We start from the raw sequence: 20,417 nt of genomic DNA, 5'->3' as shown, positions 1-20,417 counted from the left end.
TCAGAGGACCTACTCTGTGGATGACTTAGCTGACTACCACACGCAATTACGAAATTTGCATCTATGCATAAAAGTTAGCATATGCAAATCGAGTCTTCATTTGTCCTCTTTTTTTGGCAATGCATTAGTGGCCACCTGAGGCAAATAGATATCAATCCATGTTCTTCAGTATTCAAGAATCTGTTTCCAGGCCTTTTCCCTGTAAGGGATTTCTGAATGTGACTTGGAAAGAGTTACATTGATCTTTCCTTGGGCTACAAACAAGTCATCGAGCAGAATGGCACATGAGCGCATGTTTAGGCACCTATGGGAACCGTGTGTCAGTGTGGAAATGGGAAGTATGCACTATGCGGATTTAAAAATAGTCACTCTGAAGAACTGGAAGGAATTAACAGCAGGTTATATAACCCATCACTCAATGTAGCAATGCTTCTCTTATTATTTCTGAGAACACTGTTGTTCTTATATGCAAATATAATCATTTACTCAGCTTGAAACTCAGTTAAGAATTCATTAATCTGGTGATAGCTTAAATATATATTTTATGTGCACTCCGCTTCTCCAAGCAGTGAGAAGTTTCAGGGGTGCAGTACTTACCCAGGTTTGATTTCTTTGGGAAAGAAGTCGCTGGAGGCTTTCAAGTGTTGTGATGTTTGCATATATTTATAAATATATTGGTTGTGGATAGGTGGAGGCACATAGCTCAAACATTCCAATAGATGTTCCAAAATCCACTGCTCCCTTATCAGATTCCGTGGGAAACAATCAGCATCACTACGGGGCTTTTATAGAGCTGGCTGAGCTCTCTGACTCTTCCCAGTCTGCCTTTTTTCCAGACTGCATTTTCTTCACATGCAGACTTCCCTGCTCACATCAGTTCCAACAGGGAGGAGAGAGAAAAGGCATCCTCCCATCAGATGTTTCCTTAGCCATTGTTAAGGCTGATCATTCAGACACAACAGCCTATAATTTCCATAACAAAGAGAAGGTCCTGGGCAGCTTTGCCAACACTATTGAATAGACCAAAGCTCCAACTAGGTAGGCCTCAGGCAAAGTAATTTATTATTTATGAAATTTATATCCCACCCTTCCTCCCAGAAGGAGCCCAGATTACACAGATTTTTTTTAAAAAAACTGAAATGTTAGACAAGAATCCCTGAGTTGGAAAGGTTTCTGAAAGGTCATCCAGTCCAGCCCCCATCCCATAACATGAAAGGAGTGTTCACACGTTATTTTCAACAAGGGGGGGGGGGGAGGGAGAGAATATCAGTATTGCTTCCTATATTGCAAGGGGTGTTGAAGCTGAGAGGGAGTGTTATGTCTAAGGCCATCATGGTAGAGGTGAGAAGAGAAATGGATATTTTTGGATCACAGTGCTCTCTCACTCTGCAGGCTAATTATTTTACAGTATGTGTGGAGAACCTGTGGCCTCCCTCCCTCCAGATGTTATTGTTTGACAACTCACATCACCCCTGACCATAGCCATGCTTGGGGGGGTGGCTCTGCCAACAACATCTGGAAGGGCTCAGGTTTCCCTTCCCTGTTCTAAAGGCCTAGCCAGCCTTTCCCAACGTTTGGGTCCCCAGATGTTGGACTACCGTTCCCATAAGCGCCAGCAAGCATGGCAAATGGTCAGGACTGATGGGAATTGTAGTCCTGCAATATCTGGGGAGCCAAAGGCTGGGAAAGGCTGGCCTAGATCAAGGTTGGCCAACGTGGCATCGTCCAGATGTTGTTGGACTACAGTTCCTTGGCTGTTAGCACGGCAAGGGCTGATGGGAGCTGGAAGCTTGCAACAAAAATAAAGGATACAGATCGTATGATCATGTGGAGGAGGTCTCTGCTTAGAGGTGGCAATCCTGGGTTTCACAAGGAGATTTGGTGGCAGACGAACAGAGAGACGGAGGAGGCAGATAAAGGGGAAGAAGAGGAGATAAGAACGAGCAAGCAAATGAAGACCCTTAAAGATAAATTGCTTTGAGATAAGTTGTGGTTGAAAATTAAAGGAAAATAAGGGGGAATAACAACAACAAAAGTGTAGTGTTGGACTCATAAGCTATTTTATCTATCTTTGCATGCACAGGAACTCTCCAGAGGGACAGAATTTTTAAGCACTTTACCCGGAAACGCCAACGGGCAATGCGAAGGCGGGTTCATCAAGTCAATGGTCACAAGTTTATGGCTACCTATTTGCGCCAACCAACATATTGCTCGCACTGTCGTGAATTTATCTGGTAAGAATGGCTTTAAAATTGGCTTGGCGGAGAGTCTTCCTTCATAGCATTGTCTCTTCCTAATCCCTTTGCTAGGCATAAACCTGTATGCAATCATGCCCCTCTGCAAATCAAAGAGAAAGGGCCGTAACAGAGGCGCAAAGTCCAATTCTCTGACCGGAAAACTTCTCCGATACAATCTTGTCTGACCTTTCTTTTGGGGGTGGGGCAGGGAGACTGTCAAAGTCATTGTGTTTACTTGTGAAGATTTGGAGGTAACTTCCTATATGGAAGTGGACCTGCGGGATATTCCTAAGCATGGGGGAGAAATTCGATTCCATTTGCGTTTAAAGGCAAACTTACCTGATTTGTGCTTTCCAAAACAATGTGCGACTCAAAACACAGCCATCCTGCGAAATTTGCACTTCCCTGAATTTGCAGTGCAGTTCTCCATGTTTGTAATGTGTACAAAAATGCATAGAAACATAGAATAGTCGAGTTGGAAGGCCACTGAGTCCAACTCCCTGCTCAATGCTAGCATATACTAGCACATACCCTTACATATACTAGGGTAAAATGTCTGTATAAAGGCATAAAACAGCATATCAAAATACATTATATTAAGGGGAATTGCTTAGACAAAACTGCATATTAGAATCATAGAACAGTAGAATTGGAAGGGGCCTATAAGGCCATCAAGTCCAACCCCCTGCTCAATGCAGGAATCCAAATCAAAGCATTCCTGACAGATGGCTGTCCAGCTGCCTCTTGAATGCCTCCAGTGTCGGAGAGCCCACTACCTCTCTAGGTCATTGGTTCCATTGTTGTGTGGCTCTAACAGTTAGGAAGCTTTCCTGATGTCCAGTCAAAATCTGGCTTCCTGTAACTTGAGCCCATTATTCCGTGTCCTGCACTCTGGGACGATCGAGAAGAGATCCCGGTCCTCCTCTGTGTGACAACCTTTCAGGTACTTGAAGAGTGCTATCATATCCCCAGTATTAGCAGAAATTCACACTAAAATCCTGGTGAATTTTCATATGAACTTCTTTTTAAAAAACAACAACACAAACTGATGTGGAAATCCAGAGGACTGAATTTGAGACTGAAAAACTGAGAAACCATCATTGATAGATTTGCCTATACCTCAATATTTCACAAAGCAGGGATCAACATCCTGAGAAATCACAGCTTTTATTGGAGAACGCAAGCTTTTATCATCATCACCATCACCACCACCACCACCACCACCTTTTCTTTCAGGCCCAAATGCAGCCCTCCAGCTTCTCTGTTTTGCCCTTGGGACTGTCCCTAAGCCATGTCCCCTCCCTCGGTCTGGCTCCATAGCCCCCCTGAGTGCATTTCTGCCTGGCTGGAATGTATTCTTGACATGTGATGATTATTCCTCTTGCTTGTCTATATCAGGGGTGGAAGAGGGGCAAGAGAGAGAAATCCATTTCTTTTTGAATTGCTAATGAATTGTTAATTGCTAATGAATGAATTGCTAATTACTTCTGTCTGATGCAGGGAATATAAAAATAGTTTCTACACAGCTAGGCTGTTGAGAAAAGCCTATGAACCTGTTATTTCTGCCCAGAATAAAAAGTGATTAGCTGTGATCTTGCGAATCTTCTCTGCCTCCAAGAAGAGGCGAGCATGCGGAAAATTTTGCATTTGCATTCTGAACTTTACTGCTGCCCCTTTGTAGTCCTTTCTTTGCTCTTAGAGCTTCATGTGCAAACCTGACCTGGTTTTAGCTGTTTTATCTGATCCTCAGTCATGTAATGTCTCTGTTTTCTTTTCAACAGGGGAGTATTTGGGAAGCAGGGATACCAGTGCCAAGGTACCGTGCCTTATCGCTCCGTAGCTGAATTACACATTGCAAGTTGGTCTTTTTCTGTCGCCACACACTCCCCATTAAAAAGGAAAGGGAGATGAGCAAGACCGCTTCTCAGTGAATTGTGCCCATACTGATCTTTAGACTGTCTGTGTGTGTGTGTGCGTGCATGCACGTGTGCATGTGCGTAGTGACATCCAATAGAGTGGACCCTTTTATTTAAGCCCATTGTTTTCAGTGGGTCTGCTCTGAAATCACATCCACACCTTACATTTGAAGCTCAGTTAAAGCATGCGGCTTCCCCCCAAAAAACTTTACTTACTCTTGCTGGGAGGAAGGGCAGGATATAAATCCAATAATAAATAAATAAAATAAATAATAGTTTGTCAAGGGTGCTGGAAATTGTAGCTCTGTAAACTACAGTTGCCAGGGTTCTCTGGGGGAAGCCATGTGTTTTAAATCAAATGTATGGTGTGGATTTGCCCTAAGTAGAGATGTGAAGGCCTGGAAAAATTCAGAAAAAAACCTGCCTCCCCCTTCCCCTCCATTTTTGGGGAAAAAAACAAAAAAATCAGAAAAAAACAGAACCCCCTCCCACAAATCCCCCCCCTTTTTTTCTCGGTTTTCACATCTCTAGCCCTGAGAATCACTTAGCTGGATTTCACCAAAATAATTTCTCTGCATCTCTCTTGATGTTTACATTGTTTCAGTCCACAATGAATCTATTCTGGAGTAGTCCTGTCTGTCACTTCTTCTTCCCACCTCCACTGTGTAGTGCTTAATTAACCTATGGAACTTATTGCCACTACTTAGATTGACTTTTGAAAGGTAAAAAAAAAAAAAGGATTAGACGAATTCATGGAACACAGCCCTATCTATTATCAGCGTTAACCTTGCAAGTGCCTTGGGCTTTTCTGTTTCCTTCTCTGTAGCTAATAAGAGCTTGGGGAGGGTGGGGGCAATTTGCTGTAGGGAATCAGCACAAGCACAAAGGGTTAAGCCCACTTCTCCTCCTACACTGCAGCTCTGTTCCAAATTCCCCCACCTACCATAGATGCTTTTGAGACAAGAAAAATGTCGGGACTTCCTGTCTCTAGGACAAGTAATAGATGTTAACCCTAATATGTATGTTAGACCACATTGCCTGCATGTAGCTTCAAATTGATTCTGGTATATTATTATTATTACTATTACTATTATTATTATTATTATTATTATTATTATTAACCTGCCCTTTCTCCCAGTAGGAACCCAGGGCGGCAAACAAAAGCATTTTAAAACATCATAAAGCAGACTTTAAAATACATTAAACTAAAACATTTTTAAAAACATTTTTAAATAAAGCTTTAAAAACATCTTTTAAAAAAGGAAAAGGTTTAAAAACATATTAAAAAGCAATTCTGACACAGACAGACTGGGATAAGGTCTCAACGTAAAAGGCTTCTTGGAAGAGGAAGGTCTTCAATAGGCGCCAAAAAGATAACAGAGATGTTGCCTGTCTAATATTTAAGGGTAGGAAGTTCCACAGGGTAGGTGCCGCCACACTAAAGGTCGGTTTCCTGTGTTGTGTAGAATGGACCTCCTGATAAGATGGTATCTGCAGGAGGCCCTCACCTGCAGAGTGCAGTGACCGACTGGGTAGATAACGGATAAGACGATCTTTCAGGTATCCTGGTCCCAAGCTGTATAGGGCTTTTACACCAAAACTAGAACCCTGAACAGATCTCATCTTGCTGTTCTATTTTAGTTTCTGGGGCTCCTGGCCAACCTTTTTCATGGTTGTGTTTGTTTTCTAGTTTGCACGTGTGTTGTACACAAGCGTTGCCACCATCTCATTGTTACAGCTTGCACATGCCAGAACAATAGTAACAAGGCAGACACAAAGGTAAAATCATGGTTACATATTTAGGGTTCTCTAGGTTTTTGACTGCAATATTGTGGTAGAATAAATTATATCTATCTACATCTATATATCTGTATATGACCATGTACTTTATTTCATGCATTTTTGTGGTGTGTGTTTGTATCTATAAATGGGACATGAATCTTTTGGTTTTGTGTGACAAAAGATAAACATTTATCAATCTTTGTAAAAGCTTTTGATTTGGGCCTCATCTGCATTATACATTTAAAGCAGGATCATACCACTTTAAATGGTCATGGATTCCCCCAAAGAATCCTGGGAACTGTTGTTTGTTAAGGTTGCTGAGAGTTTTTCCAAAAATCTCCCCTCCCAGAGCTATAATTCTCAGAGGAGTTTATCAGCCAATCTCTCTTTCCACTATTATTCCACTTTAAATGGTCATAGCTTCCCCCTCAAAATCCTGGAAAGTGTAGTTTGTGAAGGGTGGTGAGAGTTGTTAGGAGACCCCAACTCACCTCATAAAGCTGCAGTTCTCGGAGTTCCTTGGGAAGAGGGACTGACTATTAAACCACTATCAGTATTGTAGCTCCATGAGTAGCTCCAACAACGCTCAGCACCTTCACAAACTGTAGTTCCTAGGATTCTCTGGGGAAGCCACGGCTGTTTACAGTGGTGTAATAGTGCTTCAAATGAATAGTGCAGATGTGGCCCTAGATCTCCCCATCCCTAGTTTACATATCTAGACGGGAAATGGCATAGTTCAGCTATTGCTTCAGAGTAGAGGTGGAAGATAGCAAGACTATTTTGTAAACTGCTTTGAGGTTTTATTACAATAAATGAAATGTGCATTTCATTAATACAGTAAATAAATAGGTGAATAGTTAAATTATTTATTTATTTATTTAGTTGCATTTCTAAACCGCCCTATAGCTAGCAACTCCCAGGGCGGTGTACAACATGATAAAACCACAATATTTAAAATACAGCAAGTGTGTATTGCACAGACAATATAAACATTATATAAACAAAGTGAAAGAAAACTAAAAAAAATAAGATTAAAAGCTTAAATACTTTAAAATGCCTGGGTGTAGAGGTGGGTTTTTACCTGGCGCCGAAAAGATGACAGAGAAGGCGCCAGGCGTATCTCATCTGGGAGGGCATTCCATAATTCGGGGGCCACCACCGAAAAGGCCCTAGATCTTGTTACTGTTCTCCGGGCCTCTGTATGGGTTGGGACCCGGAGAAGGGCCTTAGACGTCGAGCGGAGTGAACGGGTAGGAACATAGCGGGAGAGGCGTTCCATCAGATATTGCGGTCCAGTGCCGTTAAGGGCTTTATAGGTAAGGACCAACACTTTGAATCTGGCCCGGAAACATATTGGAAGCCAGTGCAGTTGGGCCAGAATAGGTGTTATGTGGTCGAATTTCTTCGTCCCAGTAAGAACTCTGGCCGCAGCATTCTGCACTAGCTGAAGTTTCCGAATCGTTTTCAAAGGTAACCCTACGTAGAGAGCATTACAGTAATCCAATCTAGAGGTTACCAGAGCGTGAATAACTGAGGCTAGGTTCTCCCTGTCCAGATAGGGTCGTAGTTGGGCTACCAGCCGAAGCTGGTAGAACGCATTTCGTGCCACCGAGTCTACCTGGGCCTCAAGTGACAGAAGCGGATCTAATAAGATCCCCAAACTACGGACCTGTTCCTTTAGGGGGAGTGTAACCCCATCTAGGACAGGTCTGACATCAACCATCTGAGCAGAGGGCCCCCCAACTAGCAGCATCTCAGTCTTGTCAGGATTGAGCTTCAGTTTGTTTGCTCTCATCCAGTCCGTTATCGCGGCCAGGCAGCGGTTCAGTACAGCAACAGCCTCACCTGAAGAAGATGAAAAGGAGAAATAGAGCTGCGTATCATCAGCATATTGCTGGAAACACACTCCATAACTCCTGATGACCTCACCCAGCGGCTTCATATAGATATTAAAAAGCATGGGGGACAGAACTGAGCCCTGCGGGACCCCATACTGGAGCACCCAGGGACTCGAGTAGTGTTCCCCAAGCATCACCTTCTGGAGACGATTCTCAAGATAGGAGCACAGCCACTGCCAAGCAGTGCCTCCAACTCCTAAATCCACAAGACGTCCCAGAAGGATACCATGGTCGATGGTATCAAAAGCTGCCGAGAGATCAAGGAGAACCAACAGAGTTACACTCCCTCTGTCTTTCTCCCGACAGAGGTCATCATACAGGGCGACCAAGGCTGTTTCTGTACCAAACCCCGGCCGAAAGCCGGATTGAAATGGAACCAGATAATCAGTTTCATCCAAGAGGGCCTGGAGTTGGCGAGCGACCACGCGCTCTAGAACCTTGCCCAGATATGTCCTGTATCTGGAAAGCTAGCACAAAAGGGTCCTAGGCTAGACTCCCCACCATCCTAGTTTTCTGTCTGCAGGGAGTTTTGATGTGGTAGTTGTCCATCATGCCCTCACTTACATTCTGACGTAGTACAGCAGTCCCAAAAGGTTTTCCTGAACGTGTAGATCGGGGTGGGGACCCTTTTTGGCTCCACAGGGCAGATCTTTGCCAGGATTGGCCTCACAGACCAAATCTGACAAGTAGGTGGGGCATCCCACCTGTCAATCACATTTCATCACAGTGAAGTGGTGCTTTGAAGTCCCAAAGTTGGGACTTCAAAACACCTTGCTAAAACGGAGGAACAAACTTTGTTTTAGCAGGGATTTCAATGCAGACCTCTTCCTGATTCAAGAAGGGTTTGCATTGGATTGTGCTGAACTGATTTAACTCCCTGCTCATCAGCTATAACAGTAGACAATGAAGCTAGAAAACATTGCATTTTTCTGAAAGATAATGGGTTATTGTACTCCAAAGGTGGGGAGAGGAAGAACATAGGAAGTTGCCTTATACTGAGTCAGATCATTGGTCCATCTAGCTCAGTATTGTCTACGCTGACCAGCAGTGGCTCTCCAGGGTTTCAACAAGAGTCTTTTCCTAGCCCTACAATGGAGATGCCTTTGGGGCTAGAACCTGGGATCTTCTGCAGGCAAAGTAGATCCTCTACCACTGAGTGACGGCCCTTCCCCACGAGGTTACTCTGTGTGTATTTTTAATTCATTGTTGTTATTATTTTGCCTCCCCAACTAACCAGCCTTTCCTCTGTCGCTGCTTCCTCCCTAGATTTCTGAGCAGAGATTTGGAATCAACATCCCCCACAAATTCAGGATCCACAATTACAAAGTGCCAACCTTCTGCGACCACTGTGGATCCTTGCTCTGGGGCATCATGCGGCAAGGACTGCAGTGCAAAAGTAAGCCGGAGCACAAATAAATTCCTATTTTCTTATTTTGCATCCCTTTCCCCATATCATCACTATCATTTTATCCCCTATTCTTTGTCTGGGCAAGCTGCCGACTGTTTATCCAAATTTTGTACTTTCCCTGAGCAACAAAAAGTTCCAGGGACAGACACCCCCCCCCGGGTTTGGTTTCCTTTGGATGAGAGAGCCCTGGAGACTTTCAGCATCTTTGTAATATTTGCTTCATTTCATTTACAAGTATACAAGTGGAACATAAGTGGGAAGGGCTGTGACTTAGTGGTAGAGCATCTACTTGGCATGCAGAAGGTCCCAGATTCAATCCATAGCATCTCCAAATAGGACAGGTGATGCCGCCTGTCCACAACCCTGGAGAGCTGCCACCAATCAGTGTCGGTAATATTGTGCTAGGTGGACCAGTTGGTCTGACTCATCTGAATAAGGTGGTTTCCTCTGTCCCTATTTAAACCAGTCCTTTCTTTAGAATCTTGAGGACTAGAATCTTCCTTTTGTTTTTAAGGGAGGTGCCACAGCTTATTGGCATAGCATCTGCTTTGCATGCAGAAGGTCCCTGGTTCAGTCCCCGGCAACTCCAAGTAGGGCTGGGAATGTCTCCTGCCTGAAACCCTGGAGAGCTGCTGCCAGTCAGTGTAGGCAATACTGAGGTAGATGGACCAATGTTCCAACTCAGTATAAAGCAGCTTTCTATGTACACCTTAGGAAATGCTTCTTAATTGCAATAACATCTGAGTAACAGAATAAAGTGGCTCCGGGGAAATTGTGGCGTCTCCCTTTCTCAGAGCCTGGACCAGCACGCTCCTATAAAGACAAAGTGCAAGCACTTCTGCAAGACAGCCAGGCCTGGCTCCAGGTTTTGGGAAGCTCTGAGCAAGGTGTCCGTAGTTCCCACCAGCAAATCTCCACCACATCATAGCTGGCAGGCTTCTTGCTTGACTACCTGTGAGTTTAAACTATGGAATTCATGATGGGGAATTTTGTAGTTCGTTGGACTGGGGGTACTTGAGTAAAATCGAAGAACACAGGCTTGCAGCAAAAAGGTAGGCCTTTACTGGATGACAAGTGTACGCTTGGTCAGTCTCCCCCTGAGTGGAGAACTGCAACATGGCACTGGTTGCCTGGGGTTTTTATACATTTCAGGACAAAGACTTTAGCATCTACTAATCAGGAGGTTACACATCAGTATGACATAGGCATTACAGTATTACATGGGCATTTGCAGAGGTATTACATAGGCATTGCACAGGTACTGTACTTTCTGCATCATGTTCTGGTGAATTTGGCAATGTTCAGTACTTCACATAAAAGTACATTTTCACTGTGAGCTAAGCATTCCAGCTAATGCAATCCTTCCTACATCTTGGAGAGCACAAGGATGTTCAGAGATGTTCAGTGTCTATTCAGTGTTATCTTAATTGTTTAGCGTTCTAGCTGTTCCATACAAACCAAAACAGTGAAGGAAGACAGCTCCAAGCAAAAGGGTTCTCGCTGGCTACTAAACTTATTAAATGTTAAACTAAACTATTAAAATGTTATAAACCTTTATAACCCTTTGTAGCTTTATAAAAGAATATATTTTGTTTATTGTTTGTATATAAAGAATTTCCCCAACATTCGCTCCCACCGGAGGCAGGGATGGCCACCAACATAGGTGGCTTTAAAAGAGGATTAGACAAATTCACGGAGGATAAGGGTATCAGAGGCTACTAGCCACAATGGCTATGCTCTGCCTCCACTGTTGGAGGCAGTATGCTTCCTAAATCCCAGATGCTGGAAACCTTAGGAGGGAGAGGATCTCAATTTGTTCACTCGTGTCCTAGAAATAAAAATGTACTACAAGATTTTTCTCTTGTTCCCCGTACTGAAATATGATATTTCACAGGAACAGGGAGAGCTGCCTTCTGCCAAGTCAGGCCAGTGTCCATCTACCTCAGTAATGTCAACATTGACTGGCAGCATCACTCCAGAGTTTTGGACGAGGAACGTTTCCAGTCTTGCCTGCAGATGCCAGAGATGCAGACGATGTGCTCTGCCACAGAGCTACGGCTGTTCCCCCTGTCAAATCCATTCCCCAGCAGTCTGATTTACTGAAATACTATCTTGTTCATTGCTCAGTTTGATTCTGTCTCTCTTATTTTCACAGTATGTAAAATGAATGTACATATACGATGTGAAGTGAACGTAGCACCCAATTGTGGGGTGAATGCTGCAGAGCTGGCCAAGACACTGGCATGTATGGGCCTGCAGCCAGGAAATATTTCTCCGAATGGGGTAAGTCTTAGTTTCCCTCTTCTTTCTTCCCCTCCCCTCTTCCCCGCATCAGTGAATTGTATATCTAAATCATCTGTCCACACACTGCTGCTATTATTATTATTAATAATAATTAATTTTATATCCCCCCTGGGGCAGCAAACAAATGATAAAGCATCCCCAAAACAAAACATCCTACAAACAGCTTAAAAACAAAACAACTTTAAAAGTATTCCAAAACAGACAGAGACTGGGATAAGGTCTCTACTTAAAAGGCTTGTTGAAAGACGAAGGTCTTCAGTAGGTGCCGAAAAGACAACAGAGATGAGGCCTGTCTAATATTTAAGGGGAGGGAATTCCAAAGGGTCACAACACTAAAGGCCCAATTCCTATATTGTGTGGAGCGGACCTCCTGATCCTATGGCATCTGCAGGAGGCCCTCACCTACAGAGTGCAGTGACTGACTGGGTGTATAAGGACTGAAATGATCTTTCAGGTATTCTGATCCCAAGCTATATAGGACTCTATACATTAAAACCAGCACCTTAAACTTAGCCCAGTATCGGGCTAAGCTTAAATCGAGTGCTGTAATGCAGAGAAGCACCTAGGCCAGGTCTATGTCCACCCATCTTATTTGCTTTTCTAAAGCACAACTCCCATCCTGTAACACAGAGGTGGGGATCCTGTGGCCCTCATTGGACTCCAGTTCCCATGAGCCTTAGCCAGCATGCCCAGGGGTCAGAGATGATGGGAACTGTGGTCCCAACAACATCTGCAGGGGCACCAGGTTGGCATAGATCTACACAGACTCCAAGGTGGTTTAGAAATGGTAAACAAAACACAGTCAAAACCATACAGCAAAATAATGATTTTAAAACAATGCAAAACCGAAAACTACAGCAGTAGGCTTGATGCTCCCATCATGGAACCTTGTTTGCTGGGGAGAAAAGATGGCTGCCCCCTTTGCCTGAAGTCACGGGAAGGTTTTCCTTTGTGGGAGTTAAAAAAGAGAAAAAGCAAAGAGGAAAAACTGTGGTGGCCTCATAATCAAAGGTAAAGACCACCCCAGCCCTGATTTTTTTTTAAGAATTTGCTCTTCCCCTTCCAAAAAAGCCACAAAGTATCTCTCATGCACACAAATACATGCACATACACACTTTTGTGAGGGAGAAGCATTCACACAAAAGTTGGGGGTGGCATCTAGCCCATCTTGATCATAAAGCCTATGGAAGGGCCATAGCTCAGTGGCAGAGTATCTGCCTTGCATGTAGAAGGCCCCAGGTTCAGTTCCTAGTATCTTCAGGTAGGAGTGGGCTGAGGGAGAAATTTGATTCAGGTTCCCCACACCTGCCTTACACAGAGGCCCAGCAATGGTTTCCTCAGTGTGCGTGCTTTAGTGTTTTTACAAGAACACAGCTGTAGCTCAGTGGCAGAGCATCTGCACTGCATGCAGAAGGCCCCAGGTTCAATCTCTGGCACCTCCAGGTAGGACTGGGAGGGACTCCTGCCTGAAATGACGGAAAGCCACTGAAGGACATGAAGAACAAGACGGACATATGGAGTCTCACTCAGTATAAGGCAGCTCCCTAGGATCTTAATAGTGCCCACAGTGCTAAATTGTCTGTCAGCTTACAGTCCAAGGCTGTGCAAGTTTCTGGTCCTCATGGTTACACAGAAAAATGTAATGTGGATGTCACTTCCTTGTAGTAAGCAACCCATCATTTCTTGACGTTGTCTTTGGTCTTCCAGAAACTGGTCTCCAGGGCAACGCTGAGGCGCCAGAAAAAAGAGAGTGCAAAGGACGGCAATGGTGTAGCTGAAGTCTCAGCGAGCAGGCTCAAAATCGAGGATTTACTATTCATCCGAGTTCTGGGAAAGGGCAGCTTCGGAAAGGTAAGGGTTCCTTGTGGATGTTTTGACATGTGGGCAACGCTTTGGCATCCAAAAGTGCTTCTTTTGTGCAACCTTCCTTTTTTCCGAGGCATTTTAATTTAAATTTATCAAAGTTAATTTAATTGTTAAATTTTGTCGTAATTGATTTTGGACTGTTTTTATTGTTACATGTTTTTTTGCTGTATTATATTGTGTGATTTTACTGTATTTTTTATGTTCACCGCCCAGAGAGCTATTGCTAGTCGGGCAGTATATAAGTCTAATAAATAATAATAATAATAATAATAATAATAATAATAATAATAACTCCCATTTCATTTCAGCAGGTTTTGCAGGAAGGAGAAGTGGAAATTGCACCCAATTTCCCAGGCATTTGGTTCTGCCTTGTATATTTATTTATTTAAAGACATTTGCAATCCTCTTAATATAAAAAAAATCTCTAAGGAGTGTGCGAAACTCTCTCTCTCTCTCTCTCTCTCTCACACACACACACACACACACACACACCATTATTTTTCACATCACTTTTATTTATTTAAGCTATTTATATACTGTTTACAACTGAAGTTTCTAAATCAGCTTGCATAAAAATGAAAAAGCATACAATAGATAAGATCAGTTAAAATTAATAATAAAAACAGAAAACATCTTTAAAATGTCTTCTGACATAGAAAAGTCTTTTCAAGGTGCTTGAAGTTGAACAGGGAGGGTGAGGGTGCTGTTTAACGATAAAATACAACTCAGAATGATGAAAGACAGAGTTCCTCTTCGATAATCAAATTCAGTAGTCAGGGAAAGTCTGGGCAAATAAGTAGGTAAAACAAATAAACTTGTACAATACTTTACAAAGAGAGGTTAGTTGAGCCCCTTCACCTATTTTGTTTCTGCAGGGTTGGGTGACTTCAGGCTTGTTGGGTCTTTGTTACCTTTTTTCCTGGAACCCCAAAATGCAAAACAGTGGTTCAAGAAGGCAGATGTACACTCAGAATTACACTTGGAATTGGCAGCAAGGTTTCTTTCTTAAATAAAAAATTAGAAAAGTTGTTGGCCATCCTGCCTTTATTAAAGACAAGGCAACACCTGAAATGCCTCAATGATCTTTGTGAGTGTTTTTGCCCCCGTCCCATAAAATCCACCCCCCCCCAAAAAAACCCCAACCCTTGGGCCCAGCTTAGCTTTTGTGCCTGAGGTGGGCTATAGCTCAGCAGTAGAGCATCTGCCTTGCATGCAGAAGGTCCCTGGTTCAACCCCCAGCATCTCCAGGTAGGGCTGGGAATGTTCCCTGCCTTGAAACCCCAGAGAGCTGCTGCCAGTCAGTGTAGACAATGCTGAGTCAGATGGATCAGCGGTCTGGCACAGTATAATGCGCCTAACCTTAGTAAGGTCAAGGGAATTGGCTGAACAGATTTGGTTAGGGAAGTGTGAATCAGGTTGGCCCATTTAAAAATGCACGCCAAACAAAATCGTCGAGCATCTCTAGTGAAGAACTTTCATTTGTCTGTCCTAACTCTGCCAATCATTGAACGACTCAAATTCTAACATAAGGAAAAGAAAGGTCTCTTGATCCAGTTTCTCTGCCAAGTCCATAATTTTATCAATTTGTGTCACCTTTTTTCCAAACTAAAAACCCCACTCCCTGGCATGGGTTAGGTGATGCTGGCTAAAACAAAGCAGACAGGATATCTTTATGCCATCAAAGTGCTGAAGAAAGACGTGATTCTCCAAGATGACGACGTGGAATGCACCCTGACTGAGAAGCGGATCCTAACCCTCGCAAGGAACCATCCATTTCTGACCCAGCTCTATTGCTGCTTTCAGACACCTGTAAGTGTACTTTGCAACCTTAGCAACAAAGGCAACATTAGGGCCATCAAGATCCTTCCTTCCTGAGTGAGATCTGTATCTTTCTTGAAAAACAGACATGCAGACAGAAACCTTCACTGGGTTTGTGGGGGTTATTCTTCAACAAGTATAGAGAATATTCCCTCCCCCCCCCAGTATAACAGCAATATGGCTTCTGTTCAGGAAAGCAAGTGAAAGTAATTCCTTTCTGACTTTAGTATGCCCATATGGTACGCATGCACATATGGCAGAAATCTCCCATTTTGTTTTCAGGCCAGGAAAGAAGTAAAAATCCCACAACAATTATAAATGTATTTCTGTCAAATAAAATACTGCCCTTTCCAATTACTCTGATGCTACCTAGGAAGAGGAGGCCATTGTTTAAAAAGTCAGGACAACTGAGCAGGAAATGAACAGGAAGGAAGGACCTCTGATGAGATGGTCAGCTTCAAGTGGTGTCAGGGGCCATGTGCAACCTCCCTGGGGACCAGGTTGCCCACTTTTGTACTATGCCTTCCAGACATTTTCCACCTCTGGTCTTCTAGTTACCAAGGATGCTTCCAGACTGTTGTTATTTTGGGGTGGGATTCAATCACATACCAGCAAATACCAGTAGGGCAATTATAGTTGATTGGGAGGATGTGAGTGACACACCTGTTTCCTGAAAAGATTGGACTTTTTGCAGCAAGAAGAGTGAGGAGTAAATGAACTGGAAAGTGTGAGCTAACACTTTCTTTGATGTAGGGATGGGCGAGAATTTTGATTTAGTTCTCGTTTCAGGCCAAATTTATCAAATTCGCACTTTCTGAAACAATATAAGAACACAAACACATCCTTCAAAATTCACACTTATTTGAATTTTGCGATACCAACCAAACAAGGATTACAAAAATGTATATAGGGAAAGTGAGCATAAAAATGAATATATCAGTGAAAACAACATGCAAAAATGCATTACAAGACTAGAAATGGCTTACAAAAATGTGTACATAAGTCAAAACTCCCTACAAAAATGTGTTTATTAGGAGAAATTCACACTAAAATGGTGGAGAATTTTCATGAGGGTTTTATTTTTAAAAAAATGCAAATTGATGCAGAAATGTGGGGAACTGAACTTAAGATTCGAAAAATGAGAAACAGAGAGGGCCAAAGAGGGCCTCAAGTCTGTGAGAAAGGTATGATTGTCATTCCGTGGTTCCTGGAATGATTAAAATAATGGAATAATCAGCTTGGCCAGAATGTATACTTACTTCTTGGGGTTTGGAGTAGAAGTGCCCCTCCTGTGGTTTAACACACTGGGAACCAGAATACATGTTTAACTCCAGCCTTCAGCACTGGAACTCCTTGCACATCTCTTCTTCCCTTCCTTAAGAGGAGCCCTGTCCTCTAGACCGAGGGTGTGGAAGGTGCAACCCTCCAGTTGTTGTTGGACTGCAACTCCCATCAGCCCCCAGTCAGCATGGCCAATGGTTAGGAATGATGGGAGTTGTAGTCCAGCAACACCTGGAGGACTGAAGGTCAGCCACCCCTGCTCTAAACCATAAAGCCTCAAATTGGGCCTGCAACGCTAAATTCTCTGTTAGGTTTCACTCCAATACTGAGCAAGTTACTGGCCCTCATGGTTACAGAGAAAAAAACATGGTGGTTAAAGAAAGGGCTGGAGCTGCTTTGAATTCATGCATCAGCTTTGCACGCAGAAGGTCCCAGTTTAATCCTTGGCATCTTCAGTTAAAGCTGGGAGAGGTTCCTGCCTCAAACCCTGGACAGTTGCTGCCAGTCAGTGTGGACAATACTAGGCTAGACAGACCAACAAATCTGATTTGGTGGAAGGCAGTTTCCTATGTGGTCTTACCAACGTTGTGCTCCACCTGAGCTTTGCATGCAGAATGTTCGAGGTTCAATCCCTGATATCTCCAGGTGGGGCTGTGAAAGACTCCTGCCAGGCACCTTGGGGAGCTGCTGCCAGTCATTGTTGACAGTGCTGAGCTAGATGGACCAATGGATTTGATCTGGTGTAAGGCAGCTTCCTACATTCCAGTGATGCACACACAATTTCCTACACAGAAGTGAGATCCACATATGAAATTTTGTGTGAAGCAGTCCTTCTCAGTCATAAAGCTTCTGAGCAGGGAGACTTCTGCAAAATGCTGCAGCTCTAGAGATGGAAACCTATCAAGGAAACCTCAAGTGCAGAACGAAAACTGGCTTGACTCTGTGAGATCATTTCTGATATTTCATGTGGAACAGCTGTGTTTTCTTCAGAGTGACCACTAGATGGCAGGCGCTGCAAGTGGCCCTTTTTGAATCCCAGAGAAGGTTGGCTGAGGAAACGCAGCAGCTGCTGCCGCCTCGCTGGGATCTCGCGGCTACTGTCAGCCCTCTTGCCAAAGGACAGGGAGCTTCCCCTCTTCCCTTTATCTTTCCTCACAAGCATTTCAATACAGCAGGATTGCTGGTTCTCCCAGGGAGCCACCCAATTTTTGTTGCATCGAAATGGAGATGCTGAAATGCCTCAGGGTCCCTCCCTCCTCCCTCCCTCTTATCATGCCTCCCCCAGGTCTACAGTGCCCGTTGTTTTTCTCCTTCTCTTTTGCCTGCCAAGGAAACAGAGATGGCTGGTCCTCATTGTTAGAGTTTTTGGTAGATATTTATTGCAGCAGAGCGCAGAAATAACTGGTCTGCCAAGAGCGGTAGTTGAAAGAATAAAGAAACGTAAGGCTTATTACTGCAAAGAGGTAAAGCCATACATGCTGAGGCAGCCCTGGGGCTTCCACTCAGGGAGCCATGACTAAATAACGGGGAACAAAGACAGGAAGAGAAGGGAGGAAGGGGAGGAGCAAAGCCTGCAAAAACAACAAACATTTCGGAGGAAGAATCAGCCGAGGGAAGAATAGATTTCCTTTTTGCCTATTCCCCCCCCCCAACTGGTTCAGGCCACCAAAATGTGTTGGTGCTTTACTCCCATGTGGTGAGAGTCCCTCCAAGGATGCTTTCAAAACCCACAAGGTTCTTTCCTGGAAGGCTATTGGGAAAGACACCATCCGTGAGCCCCCCCGCCCTTTCAGTAAATCCACCTCCTCACTCCAGCAAATTTAGGAGGATCTTATTATTGGGCTCCCTGGCTGGAGTTTGGGCCCTCGTCAGAAACCCAGTCATGCCAGGCCATGATGCTGGGTTTGAAAACCTCTTTTCTCCCCCTCCTTTTCTTCTCTCTCTCTCTCTCTCTGTTTTTTATTGCATTGTGCAAATACTTTTCTGCTTGACATATAACCAGTGGCCAAGTTACCAGCAACAGACTAGAAAAACAACTCAGCCTGGTATTCTTGCTTTCAGGCCAATTGCCAGAAAAGTGAGGGACATGGACAGACGCAGCCTCACACAGTTGTTGTTAATTTAATAATTATATCACCATTGAATCCCAGCCCACAAACATGCACACACGAAGGCACGCAAACACATTTACATGGGTCTCTGCTAGCAACAATCTATTTCTTTTTCATTTTATACGGTGCAGTTACAGAGCAATCCAAACCCCCTTTGCACTGAGGGGGTCAGGGTTAGTTGGATTAGATTGGGCAGATGTGACTCTCCAGCAGGCCTATTAGCTTCTGTCAGCCTCTGGCTGGCTACCTTCAGCAGAGTGATGCCAGTATTACTCTGTTGGTGTGGAGCTCCTCCTTTCTCCTGCCAGGTAGGTGGAAAAGCTCTGAAACTGGGATTTTTGGGGAGGCTCTTGGGATTGAACCTGGGACCTAATGCACGAAAGCATCCCCTGAACTATAGGCCTCCGCTCTGAAAATTCAGCTAAATTAACTTCTGAGTAAGCACAGACAATAAGGAAGTGCACTTGATGAGATTTAAATGCATTTGCACTTCACTGAAAGTGCCTCTTGAGTTTTTTTAATAAACGAGCTGTCATTCATTGGCTACGGCTGTACTACCCTGAACACGCCCGATCTCGTCTGATCTTGGAAGCTAAGCAGGGTCAGGCCTGGTGAGTACTTGGATGGGAGACCGCCTAGGAATACCAGGTGCCGTAGGCTTAGAGGAAGGCAATGGTAAACCACCTCTAAATACCTCTTACCATGAAAACCCTATGAATATATCCAAAAAAGATTCATAGGGTTGCCATAAATTGTAATCAACTTGAAAGCATATAACAAACAACAAATTATTCATTGGAAGACCATCTATAATATTTTTCCACAAACACAAGCATAACATGCGTTAGTAATTCTGACAACGACCCTGTTAAGGTAGGACAGTTCATGGTTAAGAGGTCAGAAATTCCACATCGGCTCACATCCAAATTCTCATTTTCTCCTTCTCTCACCCATGAGGTAACCCTGTGCAGCATTGATGTCTGCTCTGATGTTGACACTAAACATTCTTAGTTTCAAGCCAGAGTCTGCAACCCTGGTTAGAAGCTATGTGCAAATTCCACTTAGAGCTAACCCTGGTTAGAAGCTATTTTCAAATTTAGCTTAGAACTAAACCTGGTTAGAAGCCATTTGCAAATTCTGCTTAGAGCTAACCATGGTGACCTAACCATGTAACACTGCACGGTAGTTTTCTCCAAAAAGGGAAAGGGGGAAAATGTGCATGATGGGGTTACACTCCCCCTGAAGATGCAGTTTCGCAGTTTGGGTGTGCTCCTGGACTCAGCTTTAAACTTGGAGGCCCAGGTTTCTATGGTAGCCAGGAGTGCTTTTGCACAATTAAGATTAGTGCGCCAACTGCGCCCGTTCCTTGAGCCGTCTGATCTGGCCACGGTGACACATGCCTTGGCTACATCCCATTTAGATTACTGTAACGTGTTCTACGTGGGGCTGCCTCTGAAGACTGTTCGGAAACTTCAGCTGGTGCAACAAGCTGCGGCCAGAATGCTAACTGGGGCTGGTTACAGGGATCATACAACTCCCCTGTTACAGCAGCTCCACTGGCTGCCAGTTTGTTTCCGGACACAATTCAAAGTGATGGTTTTGACCTACAAAGCCCCATACAGCTTAGGTCCAGGCTATCTGTCAGACCGTATCTCCCTATATGAGCCTGCCTGGGCCCTGAGATCCTCAGGAGAGGCACTTCTCTCAGTCCCCACATCTACACAAGTACGTTTAGTGGGGACGTGAGATAGGGCCTTTTCGGTGGCTGCCCCAGGCTCTGGAATTCCCTTCCTAGG

The 20,417-nt window shown here is 44.0% G+C and overlaps 1 protein-coding gene and 1 non-coding gene across 2 annotated transcripts in view; both read left to right on the top strand.

The window, feature by feature from the left end:
• Window positions 1-20,417, top strand: part of PRKCH (protein kinase C eta) — a 136,063-nt gene that overhangs the window by 57,943 nt on the left and 57,703 nt on the right. The window contains exons 3-9 of the mRNA XM_061612397.1: window positions 2,084-2,234; window positions 4,019-4,053; window positions 5,844-5,932; window positions 9,100-9,229; window positions 11,397-11,524; window positions 13,253-13,396; window positions 15,047-15,220. Coding sequence (XP_061468381.1) covers window positions 2,084-2,234; window positions 4,019-4,053; window positions 5,844-5,932; window positions 9,100-9,229; window positions 11,397-11,524; window positions 13,253-13,396; window positions 15,047-15,220 — 851 coding nt within the window. The remainder of the gene's footprint in view (window positions 1-2,083; window positions 2,235-4,018; window positions 4,054-5,843; window positions 5,933-9,099; window positions 9,230-11,396; window positions 11,525-13,252; window positions 13,397-15,046; window positions 15,221-20,417) is intronic.
• On the top strand, window positions 19,163-19,281 carry LOC133378668 (5S ribosomal RNA). The gene has a single exon (XR_009761100.1). It is a non-coding gene; the product is annotated as a 5S ribosomal RNA (ribosomal RNA).

This window comes from Rhineura floridana, chromosome 2 (genome assembly GCF_030035675.1).
Source record: "Rhineura floridana isolate rRhiFlo1 chromosome 2, rRhiFlo1.hap2, whole genome shotgun sequence".
Classification (NCBI taxonomy): Eukaryota; Metazoa; Chordata; class Lepidosauria; order Squamata; family Rhineuridae; genus Rhineura; species Rhineura floridana.
This window is presented reverse-complemented; position numbering and strand designations above follow the sequence as displayed.